This window comes from Chlorella variabilis, assembly GCF_000147415.1.
Source record: "Chlorella variabilis unplaced genomic scaffold CHLNCscaffold_1, whole genome shotgun sequence".
NCBI lineage: Eukaryota > Viridiplantae > Chlorophyta > Trebouxiophyceae > Chlorellales > Chlorellaceae > Chlorella > Chlorella variabilis.
Window position 1 is genome coordinate 573704 of NW_005435087.1, and position 18226 is coordinate 591929.

Consider the following 18226-nt stretch of genomic DNA (forward strand, 5'->3'; position numbering starts at 1 on the left):
CTATACCGCTGGGCCGTCGCCGCGGGCCCGGGGGATGCATCGCATGGGCAGCCCGTCCTTTGGCTGCATCGTCAGCCGATTGGCGTGGATCTCCCACAGCGCTCCGGGGCCCCGTAGCTGCGCAGGCGCACACACACAAGAGCCGGCATCGGCCATGGCAGGGGTCAGCGCAATGTGCCGTGCATGTGGCAGTGTGGCTGTCCCCACATGTGCTGCCACCCACAGGCGCGGCAGCGCGCAGTGCCAGGTGGCAGGCGCCCCAGGGTCACACCCACCCAGCTGGAAGGAGAAGCGCGAAAGCAGCACTGCCAGCGTGGCATGCAGGTTCATCTTGGCCAGGTTCTGCACAGACCACACCTCCAAGACCGAGATGAGCACGTATCAAATGTTTTGATACGCACAGGACACAGCATCCAAGACCGAGATGAGCCCAGGGCTGGTGGATGGTCAAGCTTGCACTGTTTGGGTGTGTGTGTGGAGCATCTGAACAGGCGCCGTCTGTGGCACGCCGCCCAGGCGAGCAGCACCCACCCAGCCACCCCACCTGCCCGATGCAGTTGCGGAAGCCGGCGCTGAAAGGCAGGAAGCGCTTGGGAGGGCGGGCGGCGTCCACCTAGAGGCGCACAAACGAAACAGCAGAAGCGGCATGTCAGCGGCAGCAGCACCAGCAGCGGTAGCGGCCCACAGGCTGCTCGTGGTTCTGGCAGGGGAGTGGGCCAAAAGCCATGCCAAACATGCATGGGCCTCCTGCCGCCTGCTCCTGCCGCAGGCGGCCCGCGGCGAGCGGCGAGCGGCGCGCCTCCTCCTTCCCGCTCACCCGCAGAGCCTCCTCGTCGTCCACCAGCTGGAAGCCGTCTGCTGCTGCACCTGCCGCCGCTGCCACCCCCGCCTGCTGCTTGGCGGGCCCCTTGCCGGGGGCGTCGCCCAGCCAGTACTCTGCCTGGTCCTCTTCCCACCTTTCTGGGAGGAACTCGGAGGGGCGGTCCCAGTAGCGCTCACAGTTCATGAGGGCTGCAGGGGGCAGCGCAGGGGAGAGGGGTGGCCCTTCAAGGGGTGGGTGGGCTGGAAGGGCCAGCCCGTTCTCCCACTCACTCTCTGCAAGCCAGCATGGCAGTAAGAGGCAGCCCAGCTGCACCTCCAGCTCACCATGCACTGCCAGCAGAATCTCCACCCCCGCGGGAATGGTGTGGCCGCCCAGCCGCAGCGGGCGGTCCGGGGACACCCGCACCGTGCCGCCGCTGACGGGCACCAGCCGCATCGCCTCCTGCGGGAGGCAGGGCAGGGGCAGGGGGCGGCGGCGGTCAAGGTTGGGTCCCGGCAGCAGAGCCGCGCTGCCGACCAGGCTGGCCCCGCCACCGCTGCAGAGGCAGGGCAGGGCAGGGCAGGCCACGCGGTAGCAGGCATCCCTCGGAGCCAGCAAGGCCAAGCCAAGGGAAGCACAGCCAGGCTGGCGGGCTGTGCAGCGCTCGCCTTGACCACCATGCCCAGGTACTTGAGCTGCGACAGGTCAGCATACTCCAGCTGGCGCGGGCGGGGGCGGCTGGGGGTCACCAGCAGGCCCAGCCCATCCAGCTCTGCGCAGATCTGCAGGCGCGGGCAGTGTCCATAGTGTCTGGCAGGGGTGAACAGTGCGCAGGTGTGTGTGTATTTCGGGCGACCCGCTGCGGGCCCGGTGCACCCACCCACAACAGACGGGTTCCGCCCGCTGCAAGCCGCACAGAAGGCCGGGGCTGCACTGCGCACCTTGCCCTCCACCTCTGGGTGCTGCGCCACACAGAACAGGGTCCATCCCATGGAGTGCCCCGTGGTCTCAAAGCCGGCGAAGAAGAACAGGCCGATCTCGGCAGCCAGGCGCTCGTCCGGAAGGGGCTGGCCTGCGCAGCCGATTAGGAAGAAGGGCAGCCGCCAGTTCAGTGGACGGCTGCCCATGCGGTGTGCTGATCCCTTGCGCACCACCAGATGCCAAATATGGTAAACCATTCCCGAAGCAAAGCGAGGCAGCGTATGGCTGACGCGGGACAGCAAGCCTGAACCCCCAGCAATCCGGTCAGGCAGTCAGCCGCCCACCCCGCTCCCCAGCCTCACGCGCCCTCCCGCCTTGCCTGTGCCGGGGTCGCGCAGGCGCAGCAGGTGGGCGGCGATGGATGTGTCGCCCTCCTGAGGAGCCCCCCTCGCCTTGATGTCGCCAAGCAACGCCCGCATGCGCGCCTGCATCTCCCTCAGATTGGCCTCTCCCTTGCGGCAGCCCTGCATGGCCAGGCTCGGGGCGGGATGGGCACGGCTTAATCCCAAACAGCATGCCGACAGACACAGCCACCCCACAAACATGCAGAGGGCGGCGCGCAGTGTGCCGCCCTTTCGTCCAGCAGCAGTGAGCCCGCACCCTCACAGCGGCGACAATGCCGCCCACTCTTGCCTCACCGGCGTCACATGCCGCAGCAGGAAGCGCATGGGGTTGGACAGGCGCGCCACCACTTCCGCCCCCGCCGCAGCCATGACGCCAAATATGCCGTTGTCGATCCCGGCGGCCCCTCCCACTGCCGCGCTGCTGCTGGCGCGCTGCTGCTGCTGCGCCGCTGCTGCCGGCGTTGCCGCTGTCGTGACGCCACCGCCACCGCCGCCTCCCTGCCCCTGCTGCTGCTGCTGCTGCTGCTGCTGCTGCTGCTGCTGCTGCTGGGCAGACTCCCCGGGCATTTGGAACGACTGGATGGCTCCAAAGTTGGTGGCGAAGCCGATGCGGGCGATGACGTCCAGAGATTCCCGCTGCAGCAGGTTGTCGACGTCCAGGTACTGCTGTGGTCCCGCACGGTACAGTACCGCAGTCAGCTGCTCGGTCAGGTCCAGCACGTGCGGGAACACGCCCCTGCGGGGGAGGCGGCGGTGGCGGTGGCGGCGGCGGTGCTGGCAGGCTGGTGGTGAGGGGGTGAGCCAGCAGCTGGCGCATGCGGCGGCGGGAAACCTGGCAGCCACCGATTCAACCCTGCAGCGGCAGCAGAGGAATTGCCGCTCACCTGATGTTCCTGGGATTAAAGGCCGGGGCCACGCCCTTGCGGACCAGCCGCCAGTAGCCGGTGTGCGTGTGGTGGCCCAGCAGGTTGGGGTGCCGCCCGCCGGGGCTGGTCATCTGCAGAGGAGTGGCCATAGGGGACGCAGCACAGCAGACCGCTGGGGGATCATGAGGCTGCCCGCCCTGCTCGGTCTGGCCCCGCGCCAGATACTGCAGGCACCAGTCTGTGTGCGCCCGCACCTGATCGATGATTCCATACACGCTCCTGCCTTTGGGCAGGTCGATGCCGGGCGCCAGCGCCGCCTGCCAGAGCGCCGGGTCGGCCACGATCACCATGGGGACATGAAGCACTCGTACATAGAAGATATCCCCCAGCTCGTTGGCAAACCGCGTGAATGTCTGCACAGGGTGTTGAGGGCGGAGAACAATAAAAGTCGGCGGCGTGAGGCGGCGATCGGGGTTCGGCAGCTCGAGGTGGAGTGGCTGCACGCGGCGGCGGGAGGCGGGAGGCGGCGGGTTTACATGCGATATATGGTCGGGATCAGCCATCATGTCCATGCACCCTACTATGGACATTTCAGGGCGGGGCAGCTTGGACAGGGCGCGCAGAGTGGCAGCCCATCGGGCCACTCTGCGCACCAGCAGGCAGCCCACGGCGGCCAGCACCAGGGCTGCCGCCAGTTGCAGGACCTGGCCCTCCATGACTGATTAGCGTCCTGGTGCGGCTGTTCCGCTGCCAATTACAACCCTGGGGTGCAGCAAGGAGCTCGGCCAGCAGCACCGCCCAGCCAGCGTCACACGGGGAGCGGGAGCAGTGTTGCTGGGGGCAACGCGCCAGGGATGGGTGGTATGGATGTGTCAGAGCCGGGTCGGATTGCCCCCGTCCTCTTTGGGAGCTGCTTGAGCAAGAGCCAGGAAGGTTGTACTGCTGGCATGTACCACCGCCTTGCTGGCTGCGCCGTTCAAACCGCTGGAGCCCAACCCCGATTGCCAATCGCTCTGGAAAGCTGCCAGTGCCACATGTGTTAGGGTCTAGCTGCCCCCAGCCCCTGCCGGGTGTGGGACTGCCTCCTGTCTGCTTCCAGCGCGGCATGGCGTTGCCCATATGCCTCGGCATCACTGCAGCAGCACCATGCAGGCGGGGATCCCAGGGGCGGACTGCACAGGCCGTACCGCGCAACGGCGGCGCTCTCCCAGCGGCCTTCAAGCAGCCGAGAATACATAGATTGCGGCGGGGACGCACCACTGGGACGGCCCAGACGGGGGAGACCAAGGGCGCGCCCCTAGCAGTGCCGTCTGCCGATGCACCGACGGCGCCGGCTCCGGTTGATACACAGGGCTCCTCTCCTGCAACCTCCACTGCGGCGATGATCAACGTGGCCGTGGGGGCTGGCATATTGTCCATGCCATACGCTTTCAGCCTGGTAGGCTGGGAGCTGGGCCTAGGCCTCACAGGTTTGTAAAGACGGCAGCCCATCTGTTTTGCCCCACTCGAGCATTCACTGGCGGGCATCCATCTCTTGTGCCGCCCGAGTGACCCCAGCGCATCCCCTGCCCCTCTGCCTTGCTGCTTCAGTGTGCCTGGCGGCGGTGGAGACGCTGACGATGAACGTGCTTTGCTTCTTTGCCGAGCAGACCGGCGCCACCTCCTACTCCTCTCTCGTGAGCGTGCAGAGGTGGTTGGGCGGCGGTTGGTCTGCTTGGAGGAGATGCTGGTCGAGCTGCAGGCGTTGCCTGCCTCTGCTTTCATCCTCAAGGGAGTCATCTGCGCACGCCTGCCTGTGCAGGAAGCGCCTCCTGCCATGTGCCCAACAGACCTCGTTGATCCACCCCGGTCCTGCTGCAGGTGGAGAAGGCGCTTGGGCCGCGTGCCGGGGCTGTGCTGGGCGTGCTGCTGTACATCTACCTCCTCCTCTCCTGTACCGCCTACCTCATGATCGCCGCCGACTGCCTGTGCCCGCTGCTGGCGGGGGCCTTCGGCCCGGGCCTGTGGGGCGGGGCGCGCAGCGCCGTGGTGTCCGCCGTGGGGCTGGGCGTGGCCCTGCCGCTCAGCCTGCCACGCACGCTGGGCGCCGTCGCCGGTGAGCTCCCGCCTTTCTTGGTGTCGGTGTGCGGGCAGCAGCCTGCCTGGTGCCTGCCACACCCACCTGTGAGATAAACGCCGCCCCTGCCGCCCTTGTGCACCTGGCCGCGCCCATGCCTCGCTCCGCTCCCGCCGCCCGCAGGCGTCAGCACGTTCAAGGTCTGGGCGGTGCTCTTTGTGGTGGGCGCCGTGGTGTCTGGCAGCGCGGGCGCGCTGGGCGACCCAGGCTACCCCTGGCAGTCGCTGCACGCCGCGGTTGGCGGCCCACAGGAGCTGTGTGTGGCCCTGCCCATCCTGGCCTTTGGGTTCCAGGTGGGATGCACGTGAAGCTCTCTCTGCCATTGGTGGGCATGCTGTGTTGGCAGACTGCACCAGGTGCAGTAGGGGTTGACTGGCATGCCATGCTTGCCAACTTGCTCGGCTGTTCCTGCCTTGCCCATGCCGGTGCAGTGCCACACAGCGGCGATTGACGTGTTTAACGAACTGGCTGTGCCCTCGCCTGCGCCAACAGCTGCTTCAGCCAGCTCCGCGGAGCAGAGCAGCAGCAGCGGCGGCGGCAGCAGAGGTGCAGGAGCAGGCCTGTCCCCCAAGCTGCAGTCCATGGCGGGGGTGGGGGCGGCGTCGTTTGGCGCCATGGCCGCCTTTTACTGGTGAGCCTGCCGCCGGCTACCTGCCCGGACCAGGCAGATACTCTTTAGAACTTAAATACGCTCCTGTCCACTCAATTGGAAGTGTCAGACGTGACGTGCTGCTCCATGGGCTTATCGATGCCGTGCTCACCTGAGCTGCTCGACACCAACTGCTCCGCGCTGCCCTGTTGCAGCGTGATGGGCTTAGCCGGCTACCTGGCCCTGCCCGGCGGCATGGACAGCAACATTATGAACAGCTACCCGCCTGACTATCAGCTGATGCAGGTGGGCTGGGCCGGCTTGCTGGCTGGGCTGCGGTTGGGTGGCTCGCAGCCTTGTTCTCGCTGCCGCACACGCTGACCGCCTGCCGTGCATCTCATCTGCCCGCCCGCAGTTTGCGCGTGCGGCGGTGGGCGCGATTGTAGTTGCTGCCTTCCCTGTGAACCACGTCCCTGCGCGATCAACGGCCCTGGACCTCGCGGCCCGGCTGGCCGGTGGCACCGAGCGGGACCGTGCGGCGATGCAGAGCGACGGCGCCTATGCCGCTGAGACCCTGCTGTTCTGCGGCGCCGCGACGGCCGTGGCGGTGTCGGTGACGGACCTTGGGGCCTTGTTTCAGCTCATCGGCGGGACAGCTGCCGCGGCGCTCATGTTTGGCGTCCCAGGGGCACTGCTGCTGCAGGCGGCGCTAGAGCGCCCCGCGCTTGAGCAGCACCAGCAGTGGAGCAGGCTTGGCGTGTTTGCCGCGGGCGCCGCCCTGGAGGTGCTTACCTTGGCCTCCTGGGGTGCCACTCTTTACAACATGTATGGCAGGGACTGAGCTTGCTGCCAGCAAACACCGTTATTCCAGTACCTTTGTGACTCCCCGTACCCACACCCACTGCTGACACATGTACCGCCAAAAACTGCACACACCCTCTCCCATCCCATTGTTGTAATTTATTCCGACACGCTTGCGGCCCATTATTTCTGCCTGGCAGGCTGCCACCGCACGGGCTTTGTTACACTTCTTTATGATCGGTGTTGTCGATCATTTGATTTGAGTTGCGTTGCGGCAAGGCCGCTGCGATCGAGATGCGCACCCATCCCGGTCGGATGGGTGCGGGGAGCGAGCTCATAAGTTCAGGAAATAGGCATGTAAAACAGACGGAGCGGAGCGAGGGGGCAGCGGGAAGCAGGGGGCAGCAGGGCGGGTCACGCCCGGATGGGCGCCCGCGCATCTGCAGCGCCGCCCAAGTTGAGCTGGGAGGCCATCTGTGTGGAGATGTCTGCCGTGCTGCCATCCGCGCGGTCAATCTGCGCAGGGAAAGGTAGGCAGTGCAGGGCAGCGGCATGGTCGCCTCGCCAACTGCCGGCGCACGCATCGCGCCGGCCACGCACGTCAGCTGCACAGCAGCGATGCAGAACACCAAGGCTCCACCCTTCCCTCAGCCCACCCTTCCCTCAGCCCCTCCCAACCCAAACCCGGCAGGCAGCACAGGGGCAGGGGGCGCCAGGTCCCCTCTCACGTAGTCGCTGCGCTCTGCCACCCTTCCCCACCCCGCACTGCCCCGCCCCTTGAGCACCGCAGGCAGGCAACACACAGGCAGGTGGAGCAAGGGCCCTCTCACATAGTCGCTGGACTCTGCCGCCGCATACTCCTCGCTCAGCGCGGCCACCACCTCCCGCGCATCCTCAAACTCCTCCAGGTCCGCCTCCAGCTTGGAGCCCACCATGCGGTGGAACATGGGGTACTCCTGCAGGCAGGGGCAGGAGGTGGGTTGGGGAGCAGGACGGCAGGCGGTGTGTGAGGCAAGCACGCGTCGGTGTGTGCAGGCCACCCGGAGCGGACGGCTGTGTGTGCACGGCACGGGCGCGTGGGTGGATGCGAGGCGGAGTAGAGGCGCAGGCGGTTGGCGGGTATAACGGCCGCTTGGGCGTGACGCGCCAGCCTTTGCAAGCAGCCAGGCAGAGCCCCTTCCGGTGCCCCGCCATCCACAAGGCGCCAGCACACCAGCCAGCCACCTGCCCCCACCTTGTAGTTCTCCACAAAGGCGTTGCGCTTGAACAGCTTGTCAAACTGGCTGAGGGTGCGGTTGAAGAGGTGGCGGATGGAGGTGTGGTTGGCCAGCATCAGCCCGCTCACGCGGTGAGCAGACTTGACAAATGGGGACTTGCGGGACAGCGCCACCTGCAGGCAGCGGCAGCGGGGGCGGGGTGGCGGCTGGGGTGGGAGGGCCGCGGGTGTGCCACCCCGTGCAGGGGCCCAGCCCCCTCTCTTTTACCCTCCGCCAATACTGCCCCGTTTCCTCCTGCTCCCAGCGGCAATCCCCTGCCAGCCACCACCACACACACACACACACACACACACACACACACAAGCCAACACGCCTGAATGGATGCGGGCCCCCAGTCGATGAAGTTTGCCAGCTTGCGCTCCCGGATGCGCATTAGGCTCTGGTGCAGCTGCGTGGGGTCCACATCGCCCTGCATGGAGGAGGTCACACAGCGCAGCACAGCGCCAGGAGGCACGGCGTGAGGGGCACCGGCGGGTAGGCACTCTGCCTCCCACCCACACCCAAATTCTTCCACACACTCCTGCACATACACATGGCCACACGCACGCACGCATGCATGCATGCATGCAATGCACACATCACCCACAGCCCAACCTTCCCGCGCCTCCGCGCACGCCAGCCGCCGCCATCAACAGGCCCACCTGGATGATGTTGAGGATGGAGATGTAGCGGGACTTGTCGTACTCCTTGGCCCGCGCCCCCGCGCTGACCATCAGGTTCTTGGGCTGCAGCACCGGCGGTACAGTCAGTACATGCAGTACAGTCGGAGCAGGCAGCGCGTCTGGTGCCCTCTCAGCGCTGCCTGCACATGCACGGCCCTGCCGCCCGCAGCCTGCCGGCCCGCAGATCCACACCCTGCACCGCCAAGCATGCTTGCTGCCCGGCAGCCAGCCAGCTGTGGCCGGACCTGCAGCAGGCGGCGCATCACATCCAGCACCGTGGTCTTGCGCACGATGGAGGCGACCGCGGAGGAGGCGCCGTGGCCGCGGTCGTCGGCGGCGTCGAGGGTGAGCGGGGTGTAGCCGGACATGAGGAAGTGGCACTGGGGGATGGGGATGAGGGAGGCCAGCAGGCCCACCAGGTCGTTGTTCATGTAGCCTGGAGGAGAGCGTGGGGGGGCGGGACAGGGTGGCGTGTGAGACAGACAGAGAGGGAGGGGGGCGGGGGCAGCGGAGGGAGAGGGCAACGAGGGGAGGAGAACCAGCAACAGCAGCCGCGGGGGGCAGCAGCGACGCAGCAGCAGCAGTACAGCAGCAGCGGTACCTGGGTACCGCAGGGTTGCGGTGGAAGCCGCCATCACTGTGGACACCAGGGAGTTGACCTGGGCACACAGGTGCGTTTGGAAGAACGGCAGAAAGTTATGTGCTGGTTGAGGTTGGGAGAGCAAGGATGGTAACGCGCAGCAGCGGGCTCGCTGGGGACAGCGTGTAGGCGCCAGGGTGAATACGCGTTCCCGCTCAGCTGACCTGGGCAAAGGTGGGGTTGGCGATGTGTAGCCGCTCGGTGGCGATGCGGTTGAGCGCCGTGTTGTCCAGCACCACCACTGTGGGCAGGGGAAGGAGGCTGTGTGGGTGAGTGTGTGCATGGGCGCAGGAGGTTACGGGCTGAGGGGCAGGGACCAATGAGCCAGGCTCAGCTGCCATGCTGCAGCCTCCCTCCTGCCACCCGCCTCCTGTTGCCATCCTCGTGCCCCACGCCCCGCAAGGCCGCACCCACCCGCGTCTGCGTTGAGCGTGAGGCGCTTCAGGGTGAGCAGGGAGTTGTAGGGCTGCACCACCACATCGCTGGACTCGCTCTGGTTGGGGAACACGCTGCGTGACGGGCAGGCGTGACGCGCAGGCAGCCAAGCAGGCGGCGTGCAGGTTAGATCCTGAGGCACGATGGGGGGAGTTTGGAGCATAGGGCGCAGGCAGACATTGAGCGCCTGTCCAGCCACCAACTCCCTTGCCAATTCACAGCAGCTTCTGCCACCGTGCCGGCGCCGCCTCCCCAACCGCCACGCTCCATCTCCCTCGACCGCTGCCGCCACGGCCTGGCCAGCCCTGCCGCCACATCAGCACCGCCGCCCCTGTGTGCCCCACCTGTACGTCTGCACCAGCTTCTTGGGGTAGCGATCGTTCAGCGCCTCCAGCAGCCAGGATCCCATGCCCGACCCGGTGCCGCCGGCAATGGAGTGGCAGAGGGTGAAGCCCTCCAGGCTGTCGCTGTACCCCAGCTCGCGGTCTGCGTGTCGGTGGAGTATGAGGCAGGCAGCAGGCTTCGCATCAAGTCGAGGCAGCAGCAGCGAGACCCCTCAGCTAGCCGTACCGGGCAGCGGCACCATGTACTGCCTCGCCTCTTGCCAACCAGCCAGGCGCCTTGCCCGGCAGCACTGCCCGCCATCCTCCCCGGCAGCCCCAACGCCACCTTCCCTGCTTCCGCCTCCCCGACAGCCCTCCCTGCCACCAACCCTCCACTTCCTTCCCCATTGACCAGCCGGCCGGCTCACCAATCATGTCCAGTATGTCCTCCTGCACCCCCTCCCCCTGGCTGTACCCGCTGGCCCAGTTGTTGCCTGCGCCGCCGCCGTGGTCTGACAGGAAGATGTTTTCCGGGTTGAACAGGTTGCGGATGTCGGAGTTCTGGATGCCGTTGATGACGCTGCGCGAGGGTCACGGGGATGCAGAGGTGAGGAGGTGGTGGTGTGGGGATGAGGAAGGAGGTCAAGAGAGTGTGTGTGTATTGTGCGCGCAGAGATGGTGAGGGAGGAAGGTCGAGGGAGGCGGCACGGGGGCGTGCCCAGGGCACATGGGCGGACGCCAGTCAAGGCAAGGCGTGGCCCAGGGCCAGCACCCACCGCGGCTCCAGGTCTATGAGGCAGGCGCGCGGGATGTAGCGCTCGTCGTCGGCCTGGTAGAAGAAAACGTCCTTGCGGTCGCCGCTCTGGAGCGCAGCGGCAGCAACAACACGCAGACGCGGCGTCAGCGTAACTGTAATACACAATATGTGCCGCGGCGGCATGGTCGGGCGGCTTGGATGGTGGCTGTTCGTCGCGTCTCTGCTAAAAAAGGCACCAACTCTGCCGAGCACGCAGGCAAGCACGATGCAACGCGCCACGCTACCGACGGCCAACAAGCCAGCTAGCCTGTCGTGCCCCAACGCCTCGAGGCCACCTCCCACCCACCTGTGCCGCATACTCCTCCACGATCCCATCATTGTTGATGCCGTGCTCGCTGCACAGCTTGCGCCAGAACTCGGCGCCCACCTGCGAGCAGCAGACAGAGAGAGGGTGCATGGGCGGCGGGAGGAGCGGCGGCGGCAGGAGGGAGTGATCAGGAGCTGGCGGGGGTGCCAGACCTGCCATCTGCGGCTCATCGCCACTTCAGCCACGCCCTGGGGAGGCCTGGGAGCTGAACCACTGCCGCCACGCCCCCGCCACTGCGCCGCGAGGCCTCACCTGGTTGCCGCATTGCCCCACTTGCAGCGTGACCAGCTCCCGCGGCATGGTGCGCTCTGGCCACTAGGCCCCCTCCAGCGCGCCCAGACAGGTAGCTCAGCGCGGCCCCAGCCCTCCTGTGCAATACGAAACAGACCCGGGCCGTCCGTGGATCGCTCCTCTGGCGTGCAGGGGGCGCGCATGTTTGAGTTTCATGAGGAATTGCCAGCTCGGACGGCGCTGGCCAGCGCTGGCTTCAACCACAAGGGCCCTACAGCCTCTGACGGCTGTCCAGAATTCGATCAGAGCTCATGACAAGCCTCTGCAGCCTGACGGTCCGAGGACCAGCTGTCGCCGGCGCCTTGTCTTCACGAGGAGGCGACCCAGCACCCCAGCAACCCGCAGCATGCCGCTTGAGGCCTTGCGGAAGGCCGGCGACTTGGGTGGCTGCAGCGGGGGGACGACACCGCCGCTGCCGGCGGCACCAGCAGCGGCTGGCACGAGTGTCGGCGGGCGAGCTGCCCGTCGTGCGGTGGCAGCATGGGCAGTGCCTGCAGCTGCTCTTCATCGACAGGAGCGACACCGTGCGGAGCCGGTTTGCACTGGGCATGTTTGAGCGCATCTCGGCATGGAGCGGCTGCAGCCGGTCGCTGGCGGGCACGCCCTGCGGGCTGGACGCCGCCGAAGGCTCCAGCCCCGGGCTCGGCACGCAGGCAGGCCTGTTCAGCCTGGCGGCCTCCTGGCAGCTGCGCCCCCACCTCTTTACCAGCGCCCGCATGCGCTTCGAGCCTGATGATATTGACAGGTGAGGGGGAGGGGGGGTTGTTGCGGGTTAGCTTCCACCGTGCACTCCACCGTGCGGCCACCCCTCCGTAACCTCCCACTTTCCGACCCACGCTTCCCCTTCTTTCCCTCCCCCTCGGCAGGTTCGACCTGCTGATCTGCCTGGACAGCGGCGTGCAGGCGGGGGTGCTGCGGGCGGTGTCGGCTGACCGCCCCAACGAGCCCGCCTCGTACGTGCAGCGCATCTGCTGCCTCTCCGACTTCCTGATGTACTGCTCCGATGCGGTACTGCTGAGCCCCGGCAGCACCAGCGCCCTCGACCGCCAGCTGCGCAGCCAGGTGGCGCTGGCGCTGCCCACGCTGCGCCCATCGGCGGCCAGGGTGGCGGCGGCCGCCACGGCCGGCGGTGGCGGCAGCAGCAGCGGCTTCACCGGCAGGGACGCGGGCGAGGTGGCTGTGCCGGCCTACATGCTGCCGACAGGCATCCCGCGGCCGCCGCTGCAAGGCGACGGCAGCGGCAGCGCGGATGAGCAGTGGGAGCGCATGGCGCTCATGCTGGCGGTGTGCTGCGCAGGCTTCGTGCGGTATCTGCTCGACTGCGGCCCCGACGAGCAGTCAGGCTACGGCTCCGACGGCTGATGAGGGGCATGAGGGGGTGCTCCCTGTCCGCCTCGCCGCCATGTAACATCTGCTGTGTGTTTCGCCCTTGTGTGTTGAGTTGTGCCCGCTATGGGCATCTATTGTATTCTATGAGTGCCCTGCCCGAAATAAAGGCCTCCTGTACAATCACCCACTACTGACCGCACTGCCAGTTACGATAACCTCTAACCCTTCGCTGTTGTGACCTCAACTCGTTTTGTTGCTTTGTTCAACCGATTTGGCTTAAGTACTATGAGACCATAACCGAACTGCAACAGAAAAAATGTTCCGAAGCTGAATGCATGGGAAGGAAAGCTAGCGCAAAGCAAAACGTCACTGCTGCCGCTCCTGCTGCGGGCCGCCGGCCAGCTCCTCTGCGGAAAAGATGCCAGAGGCCATCCAGCAGCCGTGGGTGGACATGCCTAGCCGCCACACAAACTGCGCGCTGGTGCCGTCTGGCGCCAGCACTGACACGTGCTGCAGCTGCTCGCGCTGTGTGGGCAGCGCCGCGCCGCCCAGCTGCACGCCAGCGTGCCCCACCAGCAGGCTGTACGGCTGCTGCTGCAGCTTGGCGCGCAGCGCGTCATGATGGAACCCCAGGCCTGCACGCAGGCAGCGGCAGGCGTATCAGAGCCAGCCAGCCAGCCAGCCAGCCACAGCTGGGGGATGGCCAGGCGCCCTGGAGGGTAGACCTGCCGGGCGCTCTCAGCAGCACCAGCGTAGCATGTGCACCACCACCGCCAGCCCCGCCCACGCCGCGCTCACTAGTCTTGCGGCTGGTGAGCCCCTTGCGGTGCCACATGTTATAGCAGCTGGCCCCAAACACGTCGCCCTCCTGCAGCGCCGCCAGCTGCGCCTTGACAACCGCCTCTGGCGCCGCCCTGCACAATGCGCGAGGTGCACAGCTGATGCCCCACGATACAGCCGCTGCTGCGTGCGCACAAACGCGCGCGCGCGTGCGCACACACACACACACACATACAAGCATAGGAACCACCGTCACCACCAAAAACACGGACCCACCCACATAGGAACCGCCACCACCACCAAACACACACTCACTGCGGGTGTGGCGTGGTGGGCAGTGGCACATCTGTGCTGGCATCCCGCCGCACCGACACCAACACCCATCTGCCGCCGCCGCTGCCTGCCGCTGCTGCTGCTGCATCGCTGCTGCCCGAGCTGCTGCCTCCCGCTTTGGCAGACTTGCTGACTTCCGGGCGCCATTGCAGCAGCCAGTCAAAAACCGAGGTCTCTCCCGCGCAGGCAGTCAGCGCCACGCGCTGCTGGAAAGTATCGGGGCTGGGGCGCAGGGTGCTCAACACTTGGCTGCGGCGCAGCAGGTGGCCAGGCAGCACACGCCGTGACCCAACATCCAGCAGCCCCACCAGCGGTGCCAGTGGTCCCTGCTCCACCACCTGCAGCCACGGGCCGACAGGAACGGACGCCAAGCCGGGGCTGCTTCCGCTGCTGCTGCTGCTGCTGCTGCTGTTTGCGGCATCCACCGCTGCGCTGTAGCTGCCAGGCAGGTACTGCTGCAGCCCTGCCAAATCTGCCTTTCTAAAGAGTGCCAGGCAATGCTGCAGCACATCCTGAGGTTCTGTCAACCCCGTCGCCAGCAGGCTCTGCGGGAAAGGGGGCAGGACGGGGAGGGTGATGGTGGGGCCAAGGCTGCTGTTTGGCTTTAAACAACACCTGAAATGCACCACAACGCTCACCGGCCGCAGGAAGTGGTGCGCCCCATCGCTCGTGTTGCCCGCTTGGCTGGCGCAGGAGGCAGGCGGCAGCAGCCGCCACCGCCGCCGCCGCTGGCATTGCTGGTTGCGGGCTGGCGGCGGCGCCGCTGTCTGCTGAAAGCCGTGACTTCGAACTCGGTCAGCCAGCCCGGTGTTGTCTAATCGAGAAGGATGATCGAGTTTGAGCCCGTGCATGGTGCTGGCCCGCTTGCTACCTAGCCAGGATTGCCCACTAGAACTCGATCGTTATGCGCAAAGCCTGCAAGCAGCACTTGGTGCATGCCAGGCAGTGCAGCACTACGTGTACCACCAAATGGCGGCCCGCAACTTGCGCCTCGCGGCGGCACCCAAGCCAGGCACGCAGGACGCCCCAGCCAGCCAGGTGCCCAGTATCACTCTGACGAAAAAACGATCGATTGTTGCACATAGCAGCGGTGTCAACACCTAATCAGCCTGCACTGCACTCATGCGGGCGGCGGCACCTCGTCCGCCAGTTGCTGCCGGTAGGGCTGCCACTGCGGCAGGTCCAGCTGGCTGCGCGCGATGCCTATGTCGGTGTTAATGCGCGCCAGCAGCTCCTGCAGCCCGCCGAACTTCACCTCGGGCCTGCAGGAGAAGCAGAAACGGTCGTGCGATGTCAAGGGGCTGGCAACCACCAACACTTTCAAGTCTGTGCATGCTGGCTGGCGCCCCGCTCACCTCCCTAGCACCCACCCAGCTCACCTGATGTATCCCAGCACCACCAGGCGCAGCGGCTGGTCGTAAAAGTCTTGGCTGTAGGCATGCATCACGTGAGCCTCCACGCTGCGAGGAGCAAGGCGCGACAGGCGGCGGCAGAGGGATGCGGGCGTCTGGCGCCGGTCTGCACCGTCCACATGATGCTCCGGACACCTAGCCAGCCGCCGATTCGGTCCACTGCCAGCGCAACCGAGCCACTTAGTTTTGTGGCGGAGAGACCGTCAGCAACGGCAGACAGAAGCATTCACCCTAGCCCGCACCTCAGCTCCGGCTCGGCGTCGCCAAAGGTGGGCCGCCGCCCGATGTTCATCACCATCTTGTGCACCCTGCGGTCCGCCTCCGGCCAGCTGCCATCCACATCCAGCTGCGCCCACCTGCAGCAGCCGTGCGCGCGACGGGCAGGCATGGGGACAGTGCAGCGAGCAGCAGCAGCAACTGCGCTGACAGCAGGAAGCAGCAGCAGCAGCCGCAGTGTATACTATATCCCAGCGCGCATTGGATACCCAGCCGCAGTGGACACCCCTAGCAGGCCAGGCCCCCTCACCCAAAGTACACGCCCGCGGGCAGCTCCGCCAGCTGCTGCGCCAGCGGCGCGGGCGGCAGGTTGGCGGTGGGCACGCCCAGCTTCTTGCTGCCCCGTCCAAAGCCGTGGATGACGCGGCCCGACAGGCGGATGGGGGCCGCAGGGTGGGCATAGCCCTCAGGGACCTGCGCGGGCGAGCTGACGCACGTGTGCCTTTGCCAAGCAAGGCAGGCAGGGCGGGAGGCCAAGCTGCAATCAAGAGCCGCACTGAAAGCAGCAAGCCAGGCAGAGTATTGGGCAGTTGCAGTAGGCCAAGGCAGCAGGCCCACCTCACCCCTCCACACACACACACCACACACGCCCCGCCCTACCTGCAGCACCGCCACATAGAATTCATCTTCGTCTGTCATGCTGACCAGGTGCAGCGGCAGGTCATGGACCATCGCCTCCAGGTCCGCTTGCTGCGAAGTGCAGCACAAGGGGACGTGGGGGAAGCTGGTGTTGGTGGGCGGTGGCTGTGGATGCATGCAGGTGGCCGCGTGTGCTGCTCCTTGAACGGCTGCGGGCCCATCGCACTAGAAACAGCCAGCAGCACAGGTGCAGGCGCCAAGCTGGAGAGCGGGAGCTGGGGTGGGAGCTGGGCAGCAATGCAGGCAGTACGCTTGCCTGTGGCAGCTCGTGCGGTACCAGCTTCGGGTTGGCTGCCCGGAAGCCCTCGTGCCACGGCCGCCCCAGCACATGGCTGACCACAATGTAGCTGCAAGGAAAGCAGGAAGGCAGGCAGGAGTGTGGTCAGGTGAGGGTCGGGCACAGCAGGTGGAGACAGCAGGTAACGACACGACAGGAGAAAGCTGATGAGCACTGGAGAATGAGGCAGGCAGGCAGCGGGCTGGGCACCGGCGCCCTTTAGTGGCGAGGTGCCTGCCACACCCGCCGTGCCGCACCTGCCGGGGCGCAGCAGGAAGCAGGCGCGCATGAGTGCCTCATGAGGGTCATGCAGGTTGCCAAAGACGGCGTTGAAGATGGCCACATCAAACGGGCCCTGCACATCAGCAGGAATGGGATGTGTGTTGCACGCCAGTCTATCCCACGAGGCGAGCCAGGTGCTCAGCAGGCTCAGCCTCCCCACACTGCACCAGGCCGAGGCAGCTGGCGCAGGCCGCCCAGCTGCCGCTGCTGCTGCATTTGGGGAGGTTGCGCCTCATGAGCTGCAGGCCACAAGGCAGACCTTCATCTGCTGCCAGGACTTGCCTGGTAGGCCGGCAGGTCGGCGACGTCGCCCAGCCAGGTGCGCACGCAGGCGTCGTTGCCGAGCGTGCTGGCGGGGCCCACCCGCTGCTGCAGCGCCTCCACCATAGCAGGGCACACATCCACTGCCAGGATGTCTTTCACGCCCTGTGCCTGCATGCAGCGGCGGAGCCGCAGGGGCAGCTCCCGGCTTTGGCCGGTGCCGGCAGGGCGGAGGGAGCAAAGGATGGCAGCGCGCGAAGCCTCCTCCGCATGGCATGCGCATTCAGATGCCTGCTCTGCTGTGCAAGGGCGAGCATGAAGAGGGCGGTGGCTGCAGCACACGCCCTAAGGCCCACCTGGAGGTGCGGAATGAGCGCGCCGTCGCCCGCGCCAGCATCCAGCACGCGGCTGGCCGGCGACAGCCCAGGGATTGCGGCCGCCAGGCGGGCCAGCTTGGCGTCAACATCGGGCGTGATGGAGGCCTGCACGGCCGCTATCTTGCGGTTGAAGTAGTCGGACTGGAAGGCGGCGTGCTCCTGCCGCGACGGCTGCTCCGCCGCCTGCGCAGCTGCTGCCGCTGCCGGCGCTGGCGGCAGCGGTCGGGCGGCTGCCGACCCGCGGCGCGACAGGGATCGAGACCGCGCACCGCCCGCTGCGCGGCATCTGCAGCTGGAAGTGAGCGCCCGCTGGGTTGCGGCAGCGACGAGAGCGCGCATTGCAAGCCTTCTGCGTTTCCTACCAAGAGCCCACAGTGATTTGCAATGCAGGAGAAGCCGATGAGAGCCGCAGATCACAGCCACCCGGCGCGATGGGCATTCCGAGTACTGGGCGCCAGCCGCCGCCAGCTCGCAGCGGGCAAGGCAGCCGCACTGCGGGAATGTCTGATGCACGCCTCTAATTACCCTTTCGCCGCCACATCATCTGGGTGGTCTGAGAGCGGCCACTGATCCACACACGAGGCATCTAGCACACCCAGGCTAAGCCATGCCGATGGCAGCACCTGACGACGCAGGCCGGATTCGTTTATCAGGGTTGCTCATTCAAGGCACAAATGTGCATATGCCGAAAGCCGTGCGCATGCAAGCACTGAATAGCATCAAATCGTAAGGGGCAGGGCGGGCCAATGCGGCACCAGCACCTGGGGCTGGGTGGGCCAATGCGGCACCGACGGTGAGGGAGAAGCAGGAAAAGCCATCAAGAGTGTCAAGAATCAATCACGCCAGGGGCCATGGCCGCTATCGGCTGACTCGCGTTTGCAGAGGGTTCGGCCGCCAGCCGCATGCGCCGTTCGTACTGCGCCTCATACAAGTTTGCCGGCTGGAACTGAGGATTGTACGGGTCGTAGTGCCACGTGGGACACATCAGGGCCACCTGCAGGCACACAGA

General features: G+C 66.5%; 6 protein-coding genes across 6 annotated transcripts; 2 read left to right on the top strand and 4 right to left on the bottom strand.

The window, feature by feature from the left end:
* Window positions 1–3709, bottom strand: CHLNCDRAFT_49396 (hypothetical protein; the record flags this gene model as incomplete). Its single annotated transcript, XM_005851986.1, has 12 exons — window positions 1–117; window positions 208–357; window positions 545–613; window positions 818–1011; window positions 1147–1264; window positions 1480–1584; window positions 1744–1869; window positions 2068–2247; window positions 2422–2863; window positions 3012–3124; window positions 3248–3406; window positions 3530–3709. 12 exons carry the CDS (start codon window positions 3707–3709, stop codon window positions 1–3), a joined length of 1953 nt encoding a protein of 650 aa, XP_005852048.1.
* A 665-nt stretch (window positions 3710–4374) lies between these two features.
* On the top strand, window positions 4375–6539 carry CHLNCDRAFT_133029 (hypothetical protein; the record flags this gene model as incomplete). The annotated part of the gene is made up of 7 exons (XM_005851649.1): window positions 4375–4462; window positions 4584–4669; window positions 4854–5088; window positions 5233–5402; window positions 5541–5740; window positions 5914–6004; window positions 6114–6539. 7 exons carry the CDS (start codon window positions 4375–4377, stop codon window positions 6537–6539), a joined length of 1296 nt encoding a protein of 431 aa, XP_005851711.1.
* Window positions 6540–6711: 172 nt separating this feature from the next.
* Window positions 6712–11366, bottom strand: CHLNCDRAFT_29164 (hypothetical protein). Its single transcript, XM_005851987.1, has 14 exons — window positions 11213–11366; window positions 10940–11020; window positions 10613–10698; window positions 10265–10416; window positions 9858–9999; window positions 9493–9587; window positions 9243–9319; window positions 9040–9097; window positions 8684–8874; window positions 8418–8501; window positions 8078–8185; window positions 7734–7889; window positions 7330–7455; window positions 6712–7015 (listed from the first exon to the last, which is right to left on the bottom strand). Exons 1-14 carry the CDS (start codon window positions 11258–11260, stop codon window positions 6914–6916), a joined length of 1506 nt encoding a protein of 501 aa, XP_005852049.1. The 5' UTR covers window positions 11261–11366; the 3' UTR covers window positions 6712–6913.
* Window positions 11367–11502: 136 nt separating this feature from the next.
* CHLNCDRAFT_49399 (hypothetical protein) lies at window positions 11503–12613 on the top strand (the record flags this gene model as incomplete). The annotated part of the gene is made up of 2 exons (XM_005851650.1): window positions 11503–11996; window positions 12118–12613. The coding sequence occupies 2 exons, from the start codon at window positions 11503–11505 to the stop codon at window positions 12611–12613; spliced, it is 990 nt and encodes a 329-aa protein (XP_005851712.1).
* A 333-nt stretch (window positions 12614–12946) lies between these two features.
* Window positions 12947–14428, bottom strand: CHLNCDRAFT_133032 (expressed protein; the record flags this gene model as incomplete). Its single annotated transcript, XM_005851988.1, has 4 exons — window positions 12947–13215; window positions 13379–13494; window positions 13676–14238; window positions 14411–14428. The coding sequence occupies 4 exons, from the start codon at window positions 14426–14428 to the stop codon at window positions 12947–12949; spliced, it is 966 nt and encodes a 321-aa protein (XP_005852050.1).
* Window positions 14429–14864: 436 nt separating this feature from the next.
* Window positions 14865–15765, bottom strand: CHLNCDRAFT_14012 (hypothetical protein; the record flags this gene model as incomplete). Its single annotated transcript, XM_005851989.1, has 4 exons — window positions 14865–14955; window positions 15073–15153; window positions 15348–15434; window positions 15632–15765. Coding segments are annotated over 4 exons (393 nt in total), but the record flags the coding sequence as incomplete, so codon positions are not given.
* Window positions 15766–18226: the final 2461 nt, after the last annotated feature.

What these genes read in the sequence shown, in the direction of transcription:
- CHLNCDRAFT_29164 (XM_005851987.1), bottom strand. Translation starts at nt 11,260, where the DNA reads ATGCCGCGGGAGCTGGTCACGCTGCAAGTGGGGCAATGCGGCAACCAG. An exon ending in CCTTTGTGGAGAACTACAAG is followed by an intron (nt 7,456 to 7,733) that starts GTGGGGGCAGGT and finishes CCCTGCCTGCAG; the next exon opens with GAGTACCCCATGTTCCACCG. An exon ending in CGGCAGAGTCCAGCGACTAT is followed by an intron (nt 7,016 to 7,329) that starts GTGAGAGGGCCC and finishes TTCCCTGCGCAG; the next exon opens with ATTGACCGCGCGGATGGCAG.